The sequence below is a fragment of the Psittacula echo genome, assembly GCF_963264785.1.
Source record: "Psittacula echo genome assembly, chromosome: 4".
NCBI classification, from domain to species: domain Eukaryota; kingdom Metazoa; phylum Chordata; class Aves; order Psittaciformes; family Psittacidae; genus Psittacula; species Psittacula echo.
In genome coordinates this window covers 26690963-26716480 of record NC_137738.1, presented here as the reverse complement: position 1 = coordinate 26716480, position 25518 = coordinate 26690963, and the positions used below count along the sequence as shown (strand labels likewise).

General features: G+C 40.0%; 2 protein-coding genes across 2 annotated transcripts in view; one reads left to right on the top strand and one right to left on the bottom strand.

The window, feature by feature from the left end:
* FMN2 (formin 2) overlaps positions 1–10421 on the top strand; it is a gene marked incomplete at both ends in the record, with an annotated part of 160041 nt that extends 149620 nt beyond the window's left edge. Inside the window, 2 exons of the mRNA XM_080615867.1 lie at positions 8729–8810; positions 10380–10421. Of these exons, the coding sequence (XP_080471993.1) occupies positions 8729–8810; positions 10380–10421 (124 nt within the window). The remainder of the gene's footprint in view (positions 1–8728; positions 8811–10379) is intronic.
* A 6819-nt stretch (positions 10422–17240) lies between these two features.
* GREM2 (gremlin 2, DAN family BMP antagonist) lies at positions 17241–18298 on the bottom strand (the record flags this gene model as incomplete). The annotated part of the gene is made up of 1 exon (XM_080616537.1): positions 17241–18298. One exon carries the CDS (start codon positions 18296–18298, stop codon positions 17792–17794), a length of 507 nt encoding a protein of 168 aa, XP_080472663.1. The 3' UTR covers positions 17241–17791.
* Between the last annotated feature and the right edge of the window lie 7220 nt (positions 18299–25518).

Below are 25518 nucleotides of genomic sequence, written 5' to 3'. Positions count from 1 at the left end.
TCGTAAGTGGGTATGGAAAGATGCATTTTCTGACTTGGGAACTTTAATCTCAATGTCTTTATTGTTCTCTAATCAACTGAGTTGCATGCTGATAAGCTTGGTTTTACAACTAAGTTATAATGACATTTCAACACAGAATGCAGCTCACACGATTTTTAGTTGAATAATTAAAAGGTTTTGGGAGTATTTAAAAGATGTAACTTAAATAAATTAGCTTTCTGGTCAGAAAATACTGTTAAAGGCATTGGAGAATCTACTTAAAAGAGACCTAAACACACCAAAGATTGAGAAGCTAGAAACAGTCCTTTGAGGCAATGCCTCACAAAGAGACAATTTGCTGTCCAGCTGAGGGAAGTTGCTCGACATTTTGGTACTTTTATTTTTTCTTCCTTGTGCACTTTCAGCAACTAGTCCTTTTTTCAGTGAAAACAGCATCATTTCTTGGTTCAGGGAGGAGAGACATGACTTTAATTTTTAGCATTGCTTTTGAAGGAAAAGTTTGTAAAAACTAAAAGCATTTGGAGATAAGTTTCTTGGTCTGGGTTTTGGTGAAAATTCTTTTAAATACCACAGTTTGACATTTCTAAGTAATACTGTGTTTTGTAAGGCAGGAACAAATATTTCCCTTTGCAATTCCAACTCTAAGCCAACTGGTGCATACAAATAGTAAACTTGAAAAGAGTGAAAAATCTAGTAGAAACTTAATTAGAAATCTGTTATCTTTCCCATTTTTTGTGACTTGCATGAGGCCAAATTCCAGAATGCCCCACATAAACAGCAAAAGGGCTTTTCAGCAGTCTTTATTTACTTAGTGATGGTGTTGTATTATGCTGGTATGTTACGTTGCATCCTAATATGTGTGGTGTGAATAAAAGGAGATAAATACCAGTCATATCATGAATTTTGCAGGCTGTTCTCATGGCTGTAATGTCAGACTGGGTGTGACATACAGTGATCTTTTCAGTTATTTTAACTCTTTCCTGTTAATCATTTCTTGAAAAAAGAATGACATTTTCCTATGATAAAAATCAGCCCCACATACTCAATAGATATTTGCACACTGGTGAAAAATATGATACCACTAAATATTTTAGCCCCATTTTTCGACAAGAGGTGCTACATTTTGTATACTTGGGATGTTTTTATTCCCAGGCAAAGTCATCACTGGCACTTGAGGTACAATAAAATATTACAATGTTTTTACAAATGAGCAGCGTTTGTCATTAAAATATTAGTTCCCAAAAGTTTGCAATGCTCACAAAGACTTAAAATCTACCAGTAACCCAGACTGGTCCTAAACTACCGAAGATATTAGATTCTTTGGTTACTGAGAGTTTGCTCACCCAGGGCATGGAGTTGGCATAATAATGGCAACATCCATTAAGTGTAAGTACATGGCTGTGTGCATGTTTTATGGTATGAGTACAGGGATAGTCTAATATCAGGGAGTTTTGTTTCACATTTTGGGAAGAGCCTCACAGTGTCTACAGTCATTTTCAGTCATTACATGATTATGTATGGGCAACATTTAATATGATTGTTTCCACCTTATGCAGCAAAGTTGGAAGCTTCTCATTTTCCCACCTCCTGCACTGCACTGCACTGCACTGCACTGCACTGCACTGCACTGGAGATCGCTAATTCTGTGGCTCTCCAGCTGGCTATTACTTTTTTTTTCTTTTCCTTTTTTTTTTTTTTTTTCCCCCCAATGATCTCTTTTATTCACTCAGTTCCCATCTTCGCTTACTGCCAATCTTGTGGCTATAAATTATACAAAATAGTAGCCCCAGTATACCCAATGTAGCAATTCAGCTATCCAGGGTATGTCTCCATATCCTCTTTATGGTAGTCATCTTCTCCACATAGTCTGTTCACTGAGACTTTTTTCTTTCTTTTTTGCATACTGCATTTTTCCCTTCTTTTACCTCATCTGATGCTTAAAAATGTTTTACAGCAAACGTAGTTCCACATTTCTGTTCACTCACAAGTTTCCATTCTTTTGCTTGCTGATTATGTTACCAGTTTTACTTCACCTCCAGTCTTGTTCCTTTCCCTTATCATTTCCTGTTGAATTTCCTAACCAAATAGCCCAAAACGCAGACAGCTTCTTTGAGAGCTGGCTTCAGTTCCAAAAAAACAATGGAAGGTGATGACTATCTTTTCTTACAGCAAACTCAAGTTTCATATGCAAAGTCAGTATGAAAGTGATTTCCATCTTGCCTGAAGGTAGCCGGGTATAGCCTGAAATACTGATCACTGTGACAAGAAACAAATATGAATTCTTCAATGGCAGAAATCAAGTAATGCATTTAAGTGGGCATATGCACATTCATAGTTTGTTTGAATCATAGCAACACTTAACAGTTTAATTCTTTACATCATTATATTTTTGAGTTGAAATTTTCTTTAATGTTGAAGTTATAATTTTTAAAACATGCTTCAACAAACTACCATTTTTTGTATTTATGCGCATCTGTGTATCTCTGCACAGCTAAGAGTGGAATCCCTAGATCATCAAGAATATGATTGCCAGATAGAGCTGAGTGAAACTGAATACTTCTGAATTGAAATTCCTTCAGAGTATTTTTAAGTGTGTTATGGATTACAGTAAGACTGCAGTGGGAAAACCTCATTTTCATTTCAGTAGGCCTCAATTTCAGTTGGCCTTGAAACCTTATTTTAGGCCCACTTGACATGATGCATACTGAAGAAAATCTGAAATGTATTCCCCAGAGTGTACTCTACACTGTTGACGGAATAGGGATCTTATTCAGGGTCCTGCTACAGGTTAGTCTCTCTGTTAAGTGGCCAGATTAAAACATTTAAATTTAATTTAATTTAATTTCTCCTTGGTTCTCTGAGCCAAAGTATGATTAATCACTGCTTCTTTTGGGCAGCCATTGTCTGCTTTGTGGTCCTTGAAGTAAGCATGCAAGTAGCTGGCAGGGGTATCAAGATAGTCTAATACATATTCTCTTTGTTGGTAGGCAGAAGTCAGTTTCATCGGTCAGTTTGATGGGGCTGGGTACATCACAATGTGCTTCTTATCTGCATAAAGTCTTTGCAGTCAGTTACTGAATCATATCTATGTCATCACTTTTTTTTTTTTTTTGCTAAAAAGAAACTCTTTAGCAAAAAAATCATGTCAATATTTTAGTAACTGGATCAAAGAATCTGGAAGAGTTTTCAAAGAAGGAGTTTTAGAATTTTATGTTCCTGAAGTCTTAAAGATGTCTGGCACTTGATATTTTTGCTGAGGATTTTTTAATTAATTTTTATTTGTGAAGGTACTATAATTATTATATACAAATTACCTCTAACCCAGGCAAACCTAAATAAAATATTTGGCAACACCCCTTTTGGTCATCTGATAATAAGCACTTAGTAGCATGCAGAGTATTGCCTAAGCTTTGTTTTATGTTAGAAAATAGAGAATATCTGCAGAGAAATGTCTTTTGGGTTTCATGAAATACACTGTCAAACTGTAAAAGTAATGCCTGAGTTTATCATGGAAGTTTTTTAAATAGCAGAGCTGCTCACAGGAATATTATCTTCCAGTCTTCTCACTGTGCTTACATTTGTCATACTGTAGTGCTCACCAGTGAAGTGTAAGGCTACCAAGCCTAGATGGAGCCAGTAGGAAATGAATCTGTCTGCCGCAGATACTTTGGACAAAATTATTAATGTTTAGTGGCAGCGAAGTGGCTCCTCTCCCCCCTCAATGGGTTGAATGATGACAGAAAGTTTCTAAGCCTTGATAAGGTTGTGGCTAGGCTGGCTTTTGGTCTAGAAGGTAGTTAAAGATACTTTGTCTTTTGGGTTTGTAAGGATGTCTCATTTATTTTTCCTGTGTGTAAGCCAAAGTGTAACTTGCTTATTCATCTTACAGACTGTCTTTAAACTTAATCATAGTTTGAACAGTTTTGTCTCACAATAAAGTGAGGTAGGAGGTGAAAGCGCCAGAGAAGTGTTTTTTTTTTGTTATGATGGAAATAACAAACTATTTCTTTTGTTACAAGTGACAATGATTAGACTCTCTGAATCTTAAGTAGCAGATTTTGAGACCTGAATTCTCGGGGTGTGTGAGAGACAGGCTGTTCATTCACTTGTAGATTTTATTTTTTTTTTTTTTAACTGATCTGTGGATTGTCCACTGTTGTACATTCCCTACGTGTTTTCTTATTGTCCGGGATGTTTGGAAGTATATCCTTTCTGGAATTATGCAAGCAATGCTTTAGCTGAATTCAATATTTAAGGACATATATTTGTCCAGATTCAAGTTACAAACACTTCCGGTAAGTATTTATGGAATATGCCCTGGGCCTGATTTTGGGTCCACTGCTGTTAATACCTTTGCTTTTCAGGTTACTACAGTGAGAGTTAAATAACTCTCTGCTTGTTTAGGCTGACAATGCAGAGCAGCAGTGTCACTGTGGCCTGGAGCCTGGAAGTAAGTCATTGTCTGCAATTGCTTCCCCTTTTGTTTCTGCTAGGAGGTTCACAAAAGCTTTTGTGCTGTTTTCTCTAAATATCCTCTTCCCTCCTTCCAGCATTGAATTAGATCCATTAATTTCTTCATTAAGCTCTAGCAGCTCACCATAGTTGAATAGTTAATCCAGCTGTCCTGATATAACCGCTAGTGTTCATATAACTTTTGCACCTTTTGGTCCTAGATTATTATCTTGCAGCTCCATGCTGATCAGGGTCTCACTGAAGTCAGTGAGGAGTAGTGCAGGAAAAGCCTGAACAAGAGGAAGGTATGCAGGAATTTACCACTGTGAGAAATGCAACTTGAACCAGGCATGAACTGACAGAAGCAAAGTGGTTTTCCCTAAATCTTGTTAGTTTCATGGATGGGAAGATGAAGAAACATTCAGGGTCAGTGGAGAAAACCTAAGAGACTGACAAGAAGTTGACAGTGGCAATTATTTTCTAATTGAATTAAGGCTATCATCCTTATTTCAAAGGTAACCTTTTGTCTGCTTTTCTAGATCTTGCAGCTTAAATGATTCTGTTCATATCAAAACACATCCTTTTGCTCTTCCAGAAGAATTAGATTATTTTAATTTTATATTTAATAAAATCCTAATTTAGTTGAATGATCAACCTTCAGAAAATACACTTGCACACTGCAGAAATTGCTATCAGTTTTACTGCTTTAATATTTAGCCCTGTGGAAGGAGAATGACTGCCTTTATCTCTATATTTCACCAGTCTGATGACTTTTCTTTTATAGATACAGCTGTAGATTTATACAGTTCTCTACACTTCTTAAAGATCTTTTCCAACCTAGTTGATTCTATGATTCTATCTTTACACTTCTAATGACATTTCTTGGTGAAGAAGTATACATGGCTTCAGTGAATCTCTATCCAGCCACTTGAATCTTCCTGCACAGGGAACAGGATGGGGACCAGGAGGCAGCGAACTGTCCCAATCCCACACACTGAGTCAGTGATATGGTTGGAACTGAGCGGCTGCTAGATCTCAGCTTTAAGTGCATTAGGGAGTAATGCTTCTCATCTTCTGCATTCCCCTCAGTATGAATAAATAGGCTTAAACTCCAAGGAATTTCACAAAAGCTCCCAAAAACTTGAGGAAAGCAACCATATAAGTGAGACCAGTACGTAATCCTAGAAAAATGGGTAGCACAAGCTTGAGGTTGTCATTTATCAGTCTGGAGGTTGCGGATCATTTTTCAAGTGCAATCTAAGGGACACAGAAGTTCAGACATCCTCTCTCACCTGACTTCCTCTCTCACAGAGTGGAATTGTTGTTAACATTGTGCTGTTTCAAGCAGAGACAGCTTTTCTCCAAATAGCTATTTCTCTAGAGAAGCAGAACATTTACAGATGTTATGCTTGCAGTGGCACTTAATGGGACCTGGTTTTTAGAAAATAAGCCCTATCACTGCATTATCAACATTCACATTCTGCATGAGGACTTCTGTTATGAATTAAAATTAGACACACAGAAATCTGTGCTGTCTTGTGTCCTGCTATGTTAAACAAGCAGTGGATAATCTGTCCTGGAAGGGCATGTTTAAATGGGACAAAGACTGGAACTAAAGATTCCCTGACATTTCCTGAGAATAACATCTGGATCTGTCTGAACTGGTTTGGTAAATATTTTTGTGTGTTACATATGCGGTCATGACGTGTAGTCTGAATACCTGCATATATTACATTTCTTCTTTGACACAGTCATTTTGATAACCCTGATAGTACTCGTACAGACCCTGGGATTTGATACTAATTTACTCCCAATTAGCATTTTCTTTTCTAATTTAAATTATTTCTATCAGTGAAGGAAACCAGTTATAGCTGTATTGGAAAAAAAAAAAAAAAAAAAAAGGAAATTACATGATAGACATGATATTTTATATTTGTCTTTGTAAGAGTGGCTTCTGATGGGTTGGAATGTGTCTGACACCTCCTTGGGATGTAAGTAAACATGAAGCAGAAGAAAAGATGGTATTTTAGGAATAAGAATGTGACTTTGAATTTTACTGCATTTTGTATCATTCCCATAAGCATCTATTTAAAGCTATCACAACATTTTGGCTGACACTTTTACTGAATCTAGTTAAATACTTTTTAAAAGTGAATTACTTTGCTGTTTGATGTTTTTGTTCTGTATTGTTCCGTGTTATGCTACAGCAGTCTATCTGATATGCGGTAAGATAGGAAGTGTTACAGCTTCAAAATAATAGGTTTCAAAACCTTTTTTCCCTCACCTGTGCATGTAAAGGTCTTCCTACATTAATAAAATATAGGGCCATCAAATGAAGAGAGCAGCTTGTTGGAAATGCTTGAAAAGAACTGATGTTTAAATTAATTTTTGAAACTACAAAATTGAAACTCATAAAAAGAACGAAGTGTGTCTGGTGAAGTTGGATAAAGGAGAGATGAATGCAAAGGCGGGGTTTTTTTAATGTGCTTAGCAGACCCAGCTGGAGTCTTATTTTCACAATCTGGCCCTTACCACGCACACAAAAAATATTTAAGGATAATAATAACACAAAGTCATATTCTCACATTGCCCTGTGTAGCCTCAGTGAAATAGCAGACATGCAAGTGGTCTGGAGATGAACCGCAAGGAACCAGCCAAGGATATATCATTACTTCAATATCATTTTACTGTTATTTCTTTTTTTTTTCCCCACTGTTGGATAATGATGAAAAGGCAGAGTAAGTGCCATCTAAAGTCTATATTGTTAGCAAGAGCAAACCCATATAGGACTTACATTTTTATTTTCTACTTTGTTATTTATAAATATTTTCATCTGTCATAAACAAATACACATCTCACACCATTTAATGCCATCATATAGAAAGGATTTTATGTAATTCTTTGAAGCTCAGAGAATTCATAACTTAAATCTATGTTATCAGTGTTTCAATAACCATGTGTGTTTGTAAGGTTGATCTATAAAATGAGTAAAGATGGTAAAGAAACATTTTGCAGTGTGCCATGGAATACACCAGACTGATCCTGGCAGGCTTCCTTTTTGAGTATAGCCGTATGCTTTTCACAGTTTGTTCTCTATCTGCACGGCTAAAAGGACACATATCAGAAATGTGGCATTTGCTGGCATTTTGCAAGGCCCTAATTTGGTACCATTTGCCAAGTCAGGAAGCTTGCTCACTTCTGGAACCTGCTCCCCTTTTTACATCCAAGCAGCTCAAGTGCATTTATTCCCAGTGGCCATGTAAGCCTTGCTGCTCACCCTCAGCTTTGGAAAGAAAGAGTTGTGTACAGTGGCGTGTACCACCTTGGTTGTAAACTGCATGTTACATGTTAATTTTCCATTTTTATTTTAAGTTAGAGTGAAGACTGGAAATTGCAGTTAAGGTATTTTGCCATTTTAACTGTGTCCTGGGTTCAGCAGCAGCAGTCACTTTTTCTTCTTCTTAGTAGCTGGTGCAGTGCTGTGGTTTTGACTTTCGGCCTGGGGATAGTAGTGATAAAACCGATGTTTTCAGTTGCTGGTCAGAATGTTTACCCTGACCAAGGACTTTGTGAGTCTCATGCTCTGCCAGAGAGGAGGGGAAGCCGGGAGGAAGCAGGGACAGGACACCTGACCCAAACTAGCCAAAGAGGTATTCCATACCACAGCACGTCATGCCCGGGGGAGGTAACTGGGAGTTTCCCAGAAGGGCACGCTCTCTGCTCTGTCAGGCTTGTTTTTCGGCGGGTGGTATCATATTCTCTTCCCTTGTTATTTCTCTTATCATTATTATTATTGGTGGCAGCAGTAGTGATTTGTGTTATACCTTAGTTACTGGACTGTTTTTATCTCAACCCGTGGGAGTTACATTCTTTCGATTCCCTCCCCATCCCTCCGGGGGGGGTGTGGGGTGGGGAGACTAGAAACTAAGTGGCTAACTTGTCGACTGGCTTAAACCACAACAAACTGCAAGCAAAATTGATTGAAAGGGAAGATAGATAGGCTGGTGCGAAACTTTGTTCAAACTGTTGTTAAATTTCTGAGGTAGGGAATGGATGAAGACTGCACCATTGAGTATGAGTTTCCTTGTAAGTGCCAGAGTCTGAACGTATGGCAACAATAGCCAGAGTGCAACTGCTATTTTATGAAGCATGCAAATGAAAATATGGGGAATAAAGTTACCCATTTGTGTCCTCAGGCCTGAACTTGTAAGCTATATGCTGTATTTGGCAATATTTTTGTTCTACAAGAATATTTATAAGTTTTGTCTCTCTTCAGAGTTAAAGAAGCAGAGGAAGTCTGCAGGCAGAAAAAGGGGAAGTCGCTATACAATATAAGACCAAAACATGACTCTGGAATTGTAAGTAAAAATTGTAGCAATGTTTCTGTTCCCATCACTTATGCTACCTTTCTCTCTTTGCATTTTATACATGTTACTCTTGATGTACATTTTTGCTTTGAGGGGATTTTTCTTTCTTATTTTTTTAATGTCTAAAATCTTCATAAAAGGTGTTAGACTAACAAACTTAAATGCTGCCTATAACGTTTACTTCACAAAATCGATGTAGCACAAGCAAGAGGAGCATGTTATTGTCCCCCTCTTCTCCCTCATGGACCCCTCACCGCCAGTCTATCTGCATCCCAGTACTGGTGTGGGATGCACCTAGAAGACAGAAAGGCAGCTCCAGTTTTCCAAGCTTATTCAGTATGTATTCACTCTCTTTGATTACAGTTATAAAACATAAGGAAGAATTGTGATAGGTACACATTTTTCAAGTTGGATCCCTACATCAAATCCTAGTGGCTTCTCTTCCACTGATCTGGACTTGTTTGGAGTAGAAATCCTAGAAAAAGATAATACTGTGCTCTCACTGTTCTTCTGAACAGATATATAGCTTTAACAATAGTAGAGGAGCAATTCTAGTCATTCAGTGAAACTTTCCCGCTATTATTGCCTAAGCATTGCTAGGATCATAGCTGATTTTAAATAAAATATTCCTCCAGTAAAAAAATTAATCTGGCACTTCCTATTTAAATTATACCAGTAGCAACTGCCATCAATTAGATTTGTAAAATACTATAACAGAAGATTGCTTCATGTGTCAATGTCCTTGTCTAACACCCCCAAGGCACTATTTAATTCTTCTGTGCTTTGTAGTCATGGCTCTATTACCGTGACACATCCTTGAAGTGAAACAGGTGGTAATTTGCTATATTCTCACTAACATAATCTGCCACAGGAAAAAATCATACTGCATTTATTGTTTCCTATTCTGAATATTTAGGGAGAGTTGACTGTCTGTGGTTAGTGCCACAAGAATGTATGTAGAGGAGTAGCTTGGCTAGGAATGATAAACTAGATTTTATTTTATCAATTCTATTTAAAACCATATCAAGATGTCATTTTTAAAATAACAAAGCTAGCATTGATTTAGATTTCTCCATCTCACCTACATCTTGCCATATGTAAAGACACTGAGAGCTGGGGGTTTTCTTAAGAGATAACTATATAATTTGCACTGAAACTGGGACTTTTAGTGTTACTGAAAATTTGATAGAGTGAAAGTAAACAAATATATTTTCACAAGCAGTGTGTAGTTGCAGTCTACTTCATTTCCAGCTTCAAAGGAAATTTATTTGTGAAGTCAATTGTACAGTAGGTATAATTAAACATTAGTCTATATCTTTCTGTGCTTTCCACATTTTCAGAGATGGTTTTATGTATACTCATTTTTCTGCCTTTTTAATTTATTTTATTTTTCAGAAAGCAAAGATAAGTATGAAAATCTGAGAGAAGAAAAGCAAAAGCCATTGCTACCTGGTTACCAAAACTCAACATGCCTGTGGGTGGGGAGCGAGGGGGAAGGAAACTACATCATCCTGATCATTTGCTTTCTTGACCTTTTTAAATTCGCTTTTTGTTCTCTAGAGTTTTCCACTAATTGATGTGTTATTGTACATTCATTCATGAATGTAATCACTTTAATGGAGTGCCCAGCAATAGATTAGGTATGGACTTGAAACACCTTCCCTGTACTCTGTATCTGTTTTGCCACTCAAAAATGATATTTTGTAAAGTGTATGGTATATTTCAAATAGGCCAAGTCAGCATGCATAAAAAGTGGCATCTGCATCAATTCTGAACATGCTGAAGCATTACGTTGAACTTCATAAGAATGCTACATGATACAGTAAAACATTTCCATTCCTACTGGCAACATCTGTCTAACACAAATACTTCATGGCACTGCGCTTAGATTAGGGAAAGAAATGTTACTCCTAGCGAATTGTTCGTATCTGTTTCATGTTGGCATTTGTAGTTTGTATTTTGAATCGTTAAGTGCTGTTTATACAGTATAATCAATGCTTTCCCAACTTGTTTGGTTGCCCTCCATGACTAAATATTTGTGGAACAAGATGTTTACTGTAACTATCTTTAAAATCGATAAGACAGCATACTTTTATTTCATCTTTTGCCAGATAGTGAATGCCAGGTGGTATGGGGGTCAGACATCCAGCATTTAGAAAAAAAAAAAAAAAAAAAAGAAAGAGTAAGTGAAAAGCAGGAAAACACAGAAAAGCACAGAAGTATGATAGAGAGTATGAGAGAGATTTGGCTATTACAGTTTGTTAATATATAAAGCAGCTAATACTTTTACATGAACTTTAGAAGGTATAGTATAGTTTTAACTGCAGATCACTTAAGTCAGACAAGCTTTTGGCCACATGTACATGAATTCCCTTTTGAAATTAGCTTTACGGTAATTTAAAACTCCTTCAGAGAGCCATTAAAAGATGCACATGGGGACTGACATTTATGTAAAAGTAGCTGATTCTAGTGACAGAACATAAACTACCAATAACTGACATCAATTTCACACTTAACAAAATTACAGACTTTTCCTCCAGGCTTTCAGTGTCCCTGACTAGAAGGTTAATGATTGAAATCTATGACTTAGGGCTTCCATTTTAGACCACATGCTTAATTCCTATTTGCAATCCTGAATTTACTATATCACTTTTGATCTGCTCAACTGGTAACAATCCCTTCCTCCAATCCTAATTTAAAAGCCCCAAACCAATCAGCCCGATTGACAATATTTTTCTTTCAAAGCGCACTTTTCCTGAAAGAGGGGTGTGTGTGTGAATGCACCTGAATTGGACACATGCTCACAACCTTGGAGCCTGAAAGACACTAGGGTAAGGCAAATGAGCTCTAATCTGCTGGGTTGCATTATTCCCTGTTTAATCTAGCTTATCAAGAGTCATTCCTAGCTGTCCAGAGGCTAATATACCCTACAGGGTGTCGCAAAAGGAAGTGTGAAATATGATCTCAGGAATCTGTTATTCTTCACATATACCAAGCACTAGAAAAGATGGGTTTTTTCACTATGTGAAAAGCAAGTCTCCTGTTGCTGATAAAACTATGTGAAAATCTGTACTTGTAATAATTTCTAGGAGGGATATAAATTACCAAGAATGGAGTTCTAAAATTTTGTGTTGATGGGAGTAACATTACTGTTTGGGGAAGTGATTATTTGCTGTTACAAGTAACTTACGGAAAAAAATTAAAAAATAAAGCTATTTTAATGGCACTGATTCAAATCCATGTTTGTATTTATGTAAACAATAGTCTTTTCCTCTTAACTTTGCTCCTAAGTGCAAGAATACAGTAGCATGTTTTCATTTGTAGCCTTCCGGTTTCCTTCAGTACCTACAGTATGTATATTACTATACTAAATGAAGTAATAGATCATCTAACAAAGATCACTATGTGCAATACTGTATTTAGTGTTTCTATTTCAATTTTTTTAGAATGTTAATTTATAAGAAAATAAAAGGTATAATACTGAAATAACTGCTTTCTCTCTTTACTGTCAGGGTTTCCTAGCAACCATTTGCTCCCTAAGCAACGCATCCCATTCAAGTTCGTGTGATTAAGGAAAAACTTCTGTGAAGGCAGTGGTGGAAACAGGGCTTCTCTTTCCTTGCCTTCTGAAAGCATAGTGACAGTAATTTCCAGTTATGTTGATATATTACCTTTTCCCCAGGTGGTGGTAGCGAGGAGCTTCAGAGTCCTTCACCCAATCAGATTATGTTTCACTTGCTCATCTGGCTTGCGCATTCCTTCCAGTAGTGCGTTTGGCTCAGGCTTGTAACGTGTTCCTACTAACACTGCCTAATGTAGCAGTCTCAAGGAATTGCTATTAGGGCAGAAACATGCACTAAAAAAAAGTATTATCTGCATATTATAATGTCTTTATATACATACATATATGGTTTAGATCATTAAAGTGTTGTCCAGCAACGTGGTAGGACTGTCACATACAGACATACTACCCTTTTCACTGCAGCATTGATGCTAAATGTTATTTGCAAACCCCTCTTCCTGAAGAACAGTGTCAAAGGCTGACTGCAGCTGGTGGTACTGTGTTATAATCTGAGATACAAGCTGCTATACATATTTCCTCTTTCATCTTATTAAGACCCAAGCTATTTGGTTGAATGTCTGTCTTGCTCTCTTGTAGCTTTTCTCCAGCCTGTTTTCAAACTTCCATACAGAGTGAAGTTGCCCACCATTCACAGCACTAACGTTGACCCATGGCTCTCCCAGAGTGGATTCCCAGCATAAAAGATTCACCACTACTCTTTTTTCCAGTGGCACACTCATCTTTTTACAGAATTCCAGACTAATGTTCTTTTGTTTGGGCGTGTTCTAAAGAGGTTGAACACCTCATTGGTACCCTCTCCCCATTTACTGCAACATCAGGCATACTACACTTTGAGTTGGCTGTAGCCCTACAACAGTTCTCAGAGACAAAATTCTGAACCTTTTCATCACCAACATCACATATCACTCATCATTACTTAAACAAATGCAGCAGCTAAATAAGTACTTTCATACCTGAGCAGCAGATATTACTTAGGGAGAATAACAGTCTGGAGGTTTTATGAGGAGCTGAGAAGATTCATGTTGTTTTGCTTCCAAATTAAAGCCTTTCGGAAGCATCGTGCTTTGTCATGTGTCATGACACAGTAGTGGTTAGCTGCTTTTGTAGCACCTTTCATCATCCCAAAGCATTTCCAAAACTTGGAAGTATTAACCAACAGTGGCAGTGGGAATACAATTAGTGATAACTTCCATAGACAAGAGATTTTTTTTCTTGTGCAGTTTTTCAGTGATCAACTTAAAAAGTTGGAAGTAGTTATTAATTTCATTAAGAGAAGCTATAGCAAGTCTCTGTATTGCAATTATTTTGTTGCATTGTCCAGGTTAATAACAAAAGCCAAGTTTGTACCAAGGTACTTAAGTTACACTGATTTCAAACTGCTGTGCGAAGAACAAGTGAAAACTGGTGGAGCTGGGTTTTTCTGAAGATAGTGCGAACAGACAGGAGAAAGCAAATGCCTCACACCATTCAGGTCTGCCACACATCAGTCAAGTGGGATTCACATAACAGAACAGGTTTTCCAAGCTTGCTCATGACAGAACCGCCTGTACCTGTGCTGTACCTGAGTTTTGTCCAACCTAACTGTGAAGGCATCCGCTGCCTATTGCCTCAGAAAGACAGGGTCTGTCTGAAGATCAAGGGTCCCTGTTTAGTCAGCGCTGTTTTCTCATTTATTTCCAGCTACAGCTCAAATAATCTGTTAGAAATTTCATTTCTCACCCCAAATTGGGGCCCTGCCAACATGGCAGTTCCATGGTAAAAGAGCTTAACATTTACTGTCCCCCTCCTGCCCTTGTCCCACAGCACCACTCTACTTTAAGAAATACTGCATCTATCTGACCTAAAGCTTTTCTCATCTAGCCTGACACTTGCCTTGCTCTTAGATTGCTTCCACAAGGGGGAGATTTTTGAGTTACAGTTTATGCCTCTGGTACAGTGGTCCAGCAGGCACACAGCAAGAGGCTGGGAGAGCTGGAGCTGGAGTCTACGCTGTGCCACAGAAGAGGTTTGGGTGGGTTCTGGGCAATGAAGCTACCTGCAAAGCAGGAGAGGGGCTTAGAGACAGAGGTGTTGCCTGAGCTCCTTTTGAGCTGACTGGCATAGGCACTTTCAAGTTCTGAGCACCTGATCCAGTAATTCTCAAAACAAACAGCCACAAAAAAAAAAAAAAAAAACAAACCACCACACCAGAAATAAAACCCCCAAAACAAACAGAGCAACAAAAAAACCCCAAGTTGCCAAACTCATTAAATTGCTGAACTGTGAGTGGACTTGGGGAGTTGGGGAAGAGAGCAAAAGGCTCCTGTAGGCGTCAGTTACAGCGACATGAAGAATAAAACCCTCCCATGCTAGTTGTGGTCTAGGCCCTCCTGCTTCTTTCAAGACCCATGACAGGCACCTGTTCTGGTCATATGGGGGCTCATTCTGCCGCATGAACAAACTATGTCTTCTCAGTGAAGTCTGCCTTCAAGGTTATTTTGCAACTATCTTTTCCCTGGGTTGGAAAGAAAAAAAAAAAACCCAAACCACTGCCCTACCTTTGATGAGGCACACAGCGCACTCACTCATCCAAGAGATGAGAGAACCCATTAAAGCTCAGCTGTATCTTCAGATTTACTCCCCCCCACCCCACCCCATGAGTAGTTTGATGCCCGTTACATAAGCATCTTGTTATATTTTAAGCAAAACCACTTTGGTCAGGGTAATAGCTGCTTCTCTTACCACAAATGATGCCAGCAGCGCAGCCAGTGATGGAGCTTTGGTTGTCTTGTTGTCAGTTAACCAAAAACCAGAATTCGTGCATGCAGAATCAACCCGAGAATCAAGATTAGTGCAGTTTAGTTTTCCCTCCTGCCTTGCAGGTACTTCTGAGGGGAGTGGGGGACAAGGAAAGAACTAGCTGGGTATTCCCAAGCTGTCAGGCTGAGACATCATTTACCTGTTTCTGGTAGGGTCAAAAGGAAGTTGGTGTAGATACTGCTTAGAGACCAGCTGGACACAAGATGTTGAAGCAAAGCCTATACACCTGGATGCCATATAACCCTAAAGTAGCTTTATTAATCTATAATTTAATAGTAGACCTATAAAATAATTACATTATACTTAAAGCATTTCTTCATTTTTTTTTTTTGTTTTCACTTACTTATAAAACAAGAATTAAATACAGTTTTAACCATTACAAGCTCAACTTAGTTTTTACATAAACAAACACAGCTCCTAGAAGGAGCTTTAAGCTGCAGCATATTCATATTGCAAACTGGTGAAAAACCCAGGCAGGGCATAGCTTAAAGATTCTTGCACATTAACTGAAGTTACTAGGGTGCTTTTCTCTCTAGAGTCCAAAATGTCTGACTTTTCATTTCAGTTTATTTATTTCAAGTGGAGACTGAGATCCCTGGAGTCTTAGTAGACTTCAGCTATTGCTGCCTTCCCCCCCCCCTTAACACTTAAGCCTAGACAGAATGGTGCCCATTTGGTGGCTGGTACAACACTGGCAGTGCAACAGCAGCAGCCTCTAAGGTAATCCCTGTGTGAGGAGTCTCCCTGTGCACTTCTGACACGCTGAAAGATCACAGCAGAAAAGCTATGGCTGTTCATGTAATAGGGCTAACAGATCTGCTCAACCTCATCCTGCCCATGCCAATCCCCATAAACCCCTTGGTAAGCTCTGGTGGAGCTCAGTCCTGAAAGCCTCTTAGCGCAGCCTGTCTCACATAATAGAGACCTGTGGCCCTGAGCCCTTGACAGTGCTAAACACATTAACCCCTTCAAGCGGCTACATGTGAAGAGGCTGGAGAGAAAGGGCTCCCACAGCAAGCTGGTTTCACTAGCTGCAGATGCTGAGCTGTGAGACATGCATCAGGGAGTCAGCATGTCATTTTTAATTTGTAAGCTTCAGACAATTGAGCACGCACAGGCTTTGGTTTGGGAGAAGGAGCTGGTTTGTTTTCAGGCACAGGATTTTAATGCAGCTGGGACTAATACAGATCGTATCTGTAACAAATGGGATAAACGGGACATGCTAAACTCCATCAACTGAATAACAACATAGCATGATTTAAAATGAACTTCAAGCATTCACCAACACTGACTGTGTAGGACTCAAAAACTGAGTGGACCACCAGTACTGTTGCAATTACAACTTAACGCTCTCCCTGCTCCTACAGCTGTGACCCATTCCAGCACCACTGAGTGATGGGTTTGTCCTTTAACACTAGCACATTAACATGATTTCCAATCATGGGAGAGACACCACTCCCAAAACCTGATGACACTGATGTAGCTTTTGTATTCAGTCCAGCAATGACCAAATTTTGTCCTTTGTGCGACAGTGCTTTTCTACCTTAAGGGAAACAACGTTCCTTTAAGTGTTCTCAGCTCCTCTCCCGCTACCCTCCCACCTTCCTTGGTCTGCACAGGCATAAATAAAGGTCGTAAATGGATGTTGTCTTTTTTGGAGTAAGGGACGCACCTATATCTAGGACACAAAACCCTACTGAAAGCCTAGTTAAACTATGCCCATTTTAAGCTAGGCAGCTGACCTAGCATCCGAGTCTCTTAGTCAACATATTTTAATTTCTGGCATATTCTGCCACAAGAAAAATATACATGTCTAGGTCTATAATACTTTAAACAGCTGTTTACCATAGCTAGGTTACAAAATAAACACTGCTGCAGAGACCACGTGTTCGATATACTCTAACCACAACAGCATCAGAACCCGCCCTCAGTCTGCTCTGTGGTCGCAGTGGCTGACCCAGCTCCTCGCCCTCTTCCCCTCACTTCTTATCTACCATTCAGTCAACAAGCCGGAAATGTCTGTCATTGCACATTTAAAGTTGTCTTAAGGAGATGAGCCTCATCGAAGAGTCTCGCTTGCTTTTTGCACGTTACTCTCCCTCATCTGCATCCCCCAGTCCTGGGCAGCACCCCAGTGTTTCAAGTGGGAGCAGCAAGCTCCAGACCAAAGCGTGGGAAAGGTGTTCTTATCTTTTGGAGGGGACTGGAGTGTAGGGGCAGAGGGCTTTACTCCACACAGTGGAAACATTTAATGCTGGATTCAGCCAACTGGTCACTTTTAGAGGATCAATCCCAACTTCTGGGAGCCTGCTCCACTCCAGAAGATCCAACTGCCAGATGATATTGGAAATACAATGAAACTTGATGGTGAAGTGCGTAACAGAGCCCATTAAAAAGCGCTATTCCAGTAGGCAAGCAACAAGGAGCCTTTCTTTGCTGGAGAGATGCCTCCTGAAGGAAAACAAAACATGAAAAAAAAAAAAGGAAAAGAAGAAATAAACCAACAAAATGGACAGTCTGTGCTGTGGAAAGCGAGAGGCAGCAGTAAATCTGATGGGGGCAAGACCAAGCAGCAGCTACATGCCTGCTCTCACAGTTTGCCCGAGTTGTTAAGATTCACAGACATGCACCGGCACTGCTTGACCTTCTGAATCTTCTTGAGTCGAAAAGGTGGGTCCAGCTCCGGGCACTCCAGCTGCACAGTTGAAGAGGTGACCTTGTGGGGCTTGCAGAAAGCACAGGACTGGAAGGACTCCTCCTCCTTTTTCACGTGCCGGGGTATGTAGAAGGAGTTGCACTGCCCATAGCAAAAGCGGTTGATGATGGTGCGGCTTATGCAGCCCTCCTCACTGACAGTCTGCCGCAGGGGCTGCGTCTTGCACCAGTCGCTCTTGAGGTACTTTCTTTCGGTGACCACAAGGGCCTCCTGGCTGGAGGCCAACACCTCCTTGTTCAGCTGCTGCCTCCGCTCCGAGTGGTTGCTGCTGCTGTCTTTGTAAGGGGAGGGAATGGCGCCTGCAGGACGGTTTTTCCTGGTGTCTGTTACTCGAACCAATGCTGCCATCAGAAAAACGGATAAGACGAATTTCCAAATCATCCTGCAACAGTAACACAAGTAGCTGTTAGGGGAGACGCATTTTCAAACCACAGAGCTGCAATGGAGTTGAACTTTACGCACACTAACAGAAGTGGAGATTTTACCGCCTTTGTAATCCCACCACTTTTCCTGGGAGATTAGCTCTATTCTAGTGTGATTATTTATCATGAAGATGCCATGCCCTGTGGAAAGTCACACTGCTCCCCCTCCCCCCCACACCAAGCGCTCCAACTACTTGCTTTTTCCCCATGGGGACACTGCTGCTTTGATCACTGAAGCAGTGATTTTACAGAGGCTTCAGCCAGAAAGGTTCCCTCCTACTCTCTGAAATCCTAGGCCAAACAGCTGGGCAAACTCCTGGCTAGCGAAGGCTCAGGAAGACTCCTGCCAATACTGTGACAGCTGATTTGGGGACAGCAGGGGAAAGGGGGAGGGAATACCAGGTTACACAAGGTGAATTCCCATCTCCCTCTTCAGCCCGAGTCCCTGCCCAGCCTCATTCTACACAGAAGTAACGAGAGGTGTCCAAAAGCCTATTTTTATTGGTTTAAATTGTTTCTGAAGTTTCTAGGGGCTTTCATGGCACTTACAGGATTGCGTTTGTTGCCTTTGTGGGAGGCTGAACACTTGACGGATTTATTCTTGAAGTAAGAGGAAATGCTTAAGCACAACTTTGAGGACTTCATTACTGCAACGCCCCTTAGGCATATGGTTTAAGAAGGTTTGTAAACAGGAGAGAATTCAATATTTATGTTAGATGTTAAGGAATAGGGTAAAGCATAAGCCAGTTGCTAAGTTAAAATAGTCAGCCAGTTGGCAAAAATATCTTTTCCTATGGTTGTCTATTAGGATTTCTTGTTCTGTGGAGCATCTTTTACCAAGCTCTTCGATTTCCCTCAACAGTTTGTCCAATTCATTTTAGTAATGTGTCTCGATGCGCTTCTAGGATATCAGAGTAAATGTACTAAATTTCCTCATGAAGTCAATGCTTACCAGTGAACTGCCACAACTCATTCTACAGCTCATTTCACACCATTCTCCCTGGGAAGGAAAACAGAGGGGTGCTAGGGTGCCAGAAGTGGGTTCAGCCCAGAAACTTCCCATTTGAAGGCAAGAACACTTCAAGTCTTTTTAAAAGTGCTCTGTTCACCTTTGTTTTTAACGGACTGTATTTGTATAACAGCACACAGATGAAAGACTCACCCTATCTTCCCAGTAAAGCTTCAAATCCTAACAAGTAATGATTTTTTTTTCCCTTTAAAGAGATGCCAAGACAAAAAAATACCACCACACTGGTAAATACAGACATGTCTAACATTATAGACACTTGAAATGCTGCATAAGTACTCCTAACATGAAAACATGCTATTTCCCAAAAAGGACAACAGCAATAACAAATCATTCTCACCTAACAAAGCAGACCAAAAGTATTTAACCCCTGTGGAGATAAAGAGAAGGAACTACTGTGGCAGACAAGGTGCGATAACATCCATTTAGGTGATTGTCTTAAGTTTATGAGATCTCAGCGTCAGACTCTGACTAAATTTCTAAGGGTAGAAGCTTGAAGTGCTGAAGGAAAGTGCTAATCCTACAGCCGTGAAGGGAGGGTGTTGTGATGCACAGTTACATTTCACCAAAACAGCTTTAAATGGAAGCCAGTATTTCTAAATCCCAAATAAGGTCATTCATCTGCCCACTGACACCTTCTGTAGCCATGGGTACTTTAAGTCAGTGTCCTATTTTCACACTGCTCAGCATTCAGCACACAAGTCCAGAAGTTTTGTCCAGAGTCTTTAAATGAAGCAAGACTAGACTTGGCTTTGCTCGTAGGTACTGTCGCCAAGACCACTGGATGTCAACCCACACAGCCAGGCCAAAACCTAATCAGGTAATTAGTTTCAGTTGAATATAGTGTTCCACGCTTCCTTTCAAACTGTTCTCATGTTATTCTGCACTGATGGCTGCATTTCAGTAGTAGATAAAACAACTGACCCCCACTGCTTTGTGTTTTATACAGAAAGGGGAGGAAAAACCTCAGGAGTTACAAGCCTGCACCTTTTAGAGAAAGACAGAGGTGAGCTCTCCACAAGATGCCTTATGCCAACATTCCTCACACATACTCTTCTATTCTTCTCTTAAAACACAAGCCCACAAAGCAATTGTGATAACTCCTTCAGGAGGGAACTTGGTCCTTTTCAGCAGGGATATGGCTGCTCCAGTCTTCTCTGGTCTTGGCTGGGAAGAGGATGGTTCAGGTCCAGGGGCACATAGAAGGAGACACACACTGTTCCCCAGCCATTCCTCTTTTCTTTAGAAAACCCTGTCTTACCACATCTGCCCTTTCTTATCACAAAATGCAAGTTGAAACCATTTCCCTTTCGTGTCAAAGATGGGATCAAGTACAAAATCCTATGTAGGAATTCAGGAAAGCTGACAGAGAGCTAACAAACAGCTCCAAGCCTACAATACAGAGAAATATTACAGTAGCTTTCTAATTACTGAAATAGTTTTATGTAGGCATGAAGAGCCATTCAACAAAGTAAGTAGGATTTATTCAGTAAATCTATGTTTATAACTAATAAAGCATTGTTAATCAAAGCCACCATTGTAATGTTATAAACCGAATGCTGCAGTACACATTAGCAAGTACTTTTACAGACAGGTAGCAATGCACCACCTATTTCTGTCATTGATCCTTATCAAATCTGGACTTTAAAATATTTACATAACAGAATAATAATCTGTTTTACACTAGCAGGTCAAATGTGCATTCTGTCAGATCATGGAATTTCTAATCACAGGGTTGCCCCTTACTAGCCTGCAAATCACCCCTTTCTAAGCCCTGGCACACAGATCCCCTATTCAAGTAAGTAAGGGTGCAAACAAGGTCACCTGGTGCCAACAACATGCCAAGGACTACATACATTTTCAGTGCTCACATGCAAAGAGAAAAGGAACCTAAGTATTCTTACAGAAACAGAGCATTTTGGTAAACCCAGTCTGAATGCAAACCAACATGGGGAATGTTGTCTGTCTGAAGACAGAGTGGGATGAGAAACGCACTGGCAAAGAATCTGGCTTCTGGCAAGAACAGGGCAGTTCTGACCTGCTTAGATGTCACAGAATTGAACAGCATGTGGCTGAGACCAAGTAAGCAAGAACTGTCTCAAGAGGCCAATGACTCTAAAACTTGCACAAATGCCAGCCTGGGCCCACCATTCCTGCTGCAATGGCAGAGGCAGTGGGAGCTCCCATGTGAAAGTTTCCAGCTTCTTCAAGCATCGTTTCCAGCTGCTGCCATGTCTCCCCACCGCTTTTTTCCAGTGCATGAACTGGGAAACTTAACCACAGACTAGATGCCAAACAAGGCCCAGCTGCAATTACATTTCACATGCTAAGCTTTTATCTCTTTGAGATAACGAAATCAGCATCAAGCATGAGTTCATAAACTCATCAACACCGTCATGCTGGAGCTGGGATATCAGGTACCCAGAGGTAAAAACTCCTTGGCCAAGGAGGCAATATCCAGCTCTGCAATCTGGTGAGGTCGGGGCACTCAGCTGTGAGGGAAAGACCCAGGATCACTGTGTCTGCCCTTAGCTTTATTTCTTCTTTGTATCCAATTACTGTGTAACATAAAATATCTACCAAGGCAGGCTCCCCCTTGCATACCGACCTTCTGGCCCTATAACTTACGCATTCTTGAAAGCAATCCAGCTTCTGAGCAGGACAGGCAGTAGTGTAACCCCCAAAATAGCCTATAGTTTTGTGGTTAGGGCACTTCTCTAGGAATTGGAGTATTGGATTTGACCTCAGAATTCACGTACATCATTGCTGGAGAAGTCCCCCAGTGCACAAGTTGGTGCTATGGTCTAAAAGACAGGTCACAAGGTAACAGCAGCGCTCATCTGTGCTGAGTGACTGCTCCACTGTTTCCTCTAGTTTTCAAAGGCATGCCCAGTTTCTCGTCTCAAGATGTAGTTTCTTACTAGGAATTCCTCTTTCGTAGATCAGACTATTTCAGGATTGCAGGTGGACAGAAATAGAGAGAGATGTAACTGGAAGACTGCAGTGACTTTTTTATGTTAGCTGCTCGGGCAGCCAGCAGGTGTGAGACCCATTTGTTTGTTTTAACATGCAACACCTACAAAACACTCTGCATTATCAGCATTCCTGGATGCATCCAGCTCTGATACTGGTATGACACAATCATCTCCTCTTCACCAGGCCTGCCTGGGAAAGGTTCAGAAAAAAAGCCACAGCCAACGGTATAAGAAAACCCCCGAAACCTGCAAAACCTTTCTTACCAGGGAACTTGAAGGCCTACCTGCTTAGTCACACGATGGATTCACCTTGTAAATACATGTGGAAGAAGATTTAGTACTATTAACCTATCCTATGCCCATCAAAAGCACCGTTAAGAGCCAAGGCTGGGAAGATGATAATCAAATTCAGAGATCCTTTACTTCTTGAAAATTGAGTTTAATGAACAGCTGAAGAGTTTGCCTTAGCAAATGGTTTCTCTGTGACTATCAGCAAAAGGCAGACATCATAAACTACATTAAATCGGGGACAGTTCTGTGGCATGGCACATACAGGGACACATTTGACCATGTGCATCACTTTTTTCCAGCTTCTATCCTGCAAAATTCATAGGCATGACAGCTCTCCTTTAGGATCAGCTATTCAGCTGACTGTGAGAATCCCTGCTAACAAAATCTTTTTTACTCCCCACTTACTTTTGCAAGTCAAAAAACAATCTGTATAAACCAGCGTTCTGTATATTAATGTAAGAACATGGTGTACATGGTTAGTTCTCAGCATTTAAGATGGGACACAAGAAGTGTTCCTTGAAGACAAGCCAGGCAGTAACTTTTCAAAGAACTAAAACTTGGCTCTAGCAACAGATGTGGGAAGCCAGGAAATATCAGATTCTCTACCAGGAAGCCAAAAATGCTATTTATTTAATTTATTAATGTCTAGGCATGATTTTAATGGTACAGTGTTCACATAAAGACTACACAAATCAGGCATCTTTGTGCAAGGGAGGTATTTGGTGCTAACTTATCCCTTTTAAGTATAGTTTGGAAACTGTTTCTCCAGTGTCTCAATAACACCAGTAATAACTGAACACTGTACTGTATCTTTTCGTGGAGCCATGGTCCTCTTAGTAAATCATTCCATCATTAATAGATTCTCATTACTAAATTGCCAAGACTGAGGCCAGCGACAACAACAAAACATGTAGGAGGCAGGGGGGAAGTAAACTTAAAAAACCTCAGAAGACCCAGTACTGCAGCTAGAATGTGTTATTCAGATATTCAGATACAAAAATCTCTGCATTTTAGCAGTAATGAAGAGTTACCATGTACTAGGAAGACTAAAAATCACTTTTTAAAACTACTGCACGCAACACCAGAGGGAATAATTGCTTAAAAAACAATAATTAATGGCATTACAAGCAGAAGTTTTTCCATTCTTGCCCTCTAAGAACCTTCTATAGTGATCTGAGAGAAAGCTATTTCGTTGCATCACAGCCCTAGCAGTTGGTGGTAGAGGGAGAAAACATTTCTTTCAGACAATAAACTCCTTGTACCCTTGCTGGCTTGCCTGGATGGAGATCCTTCCTCCTCTCCATCTTTCCCTCTCCCTCCCAGCAAGGAGATCCATCCTTCCCTCTCCCTTGCTCCAAAACCCTTCTCCTATAGAGGCTCAAGCATGTCCACAGGAAACATCATGAAGCTTTAACGGAGACAGGAAAGGTCTGCTTGCAGGGTGGAATGCCTCGGGAACCCCACTGTCCTCTCCCGGCTCTTGTTCTGATTTTGAAATGGGAAAGTGGGGTTGGGTTTCACCCAGCCCACACTCTTCAGGAAAAGAAGCATTTCTGCATCCTGAAGTTCTCTTTGTCAAGACAGTTCCTGAAGACACTAGATTTAAAATATTGAAAAATAGAGTACATCACTGACAAAACCAAAGTACATAGAACAAAGACACTGGTGGCAATAGTCTATCCTAAGATAAAGCTAGTTGTAAGCAACTCAGAGGATGTTGCTTCATACTAATTTCAGCTCTTACTACAGATTTTATGCAATCAAGAGCTTTATTTCGAATTTCCCCTGAAAAAGTTGGGTGTTCACAAGAATTCCTGGTCCGTGCACAAAAATATAAGAGGAATCAAGGACTTGACCAATTACTCCTGTCATATTCAGTTATGCGTAATGTATCAGATAGATATGTTATTTTTTGGACAGGAGCAATTAAAAAGAAAACTCACCCTTGGCACTGAAACTAACCAGCTCAAGTGTTGAGGTTTTCCTTCATTTTGCCCTCTATCTTTCTTATCTACCTTTTACTGCCTTCAGAAACTCATGTTTGCAACTACTGAACCATTCCTTCTTTCAGGAACTTCAGACAAGCTCATTTGAAACAGGTTTGAATGCAGATACTCACTTCATCAGAGTTAAGAGATCACATTACTCCACTGCTCCTCTTTGCACTGACATCCTGCCAGGAAGTATATCGATTTAAATATTGTATTACTGATCGATTATATTAGGCTCTCCACAGGCTGAATCCTTCTCACCTTGCATAGCTTCCAAACCTGTGCTTCACTTTATTTTTTTAAGTAGTATTAGTATTGGAGGAACTGAGAGAAGTTTTTCATTTTTTAAAGCCAGGACAAGGAGTTTGTGAGAAGAACCACTGAAGAGTTCAATAGCTGAGATACCAGGTTTTATCTGTTATATCCGAGATATGAATTAGAGTTCCAGAAGACTAGAGAAGGGTTGAGAGGGAGGGAACTGGTGAAGCTAGCCATGGAAATTTTTCTTTGAGATACATTCAGTAACACTTATATCCATTAAGTATCATTAAATAAATACCATTGCTTCTCAAAAACCACATATACATAAAACAAAGGCAATACTCGACTAGAAGAAAATAGTGAAGAAAACCATGCTCCAAATTTGGGGTTTTTTTAAAGGCTGAATGTTAGCCAGTACAGTGAAGCAAGACACTATCAACTTCACACTGCTATGTGTTTATCAGTGGCAAAAATTCAATTCAACAATTCTGTCAGCATTTATCATTTTAACACAGGAAAAGTAAAACAAAGAGGAGGAAGAAAATCTGCAAGAAATCTAAAAGCTAATGTAGCAATGCCATTTTTAGGAGAACGTGAACATACAGAACTTCAATTGAATACTGTAACAGGTAAC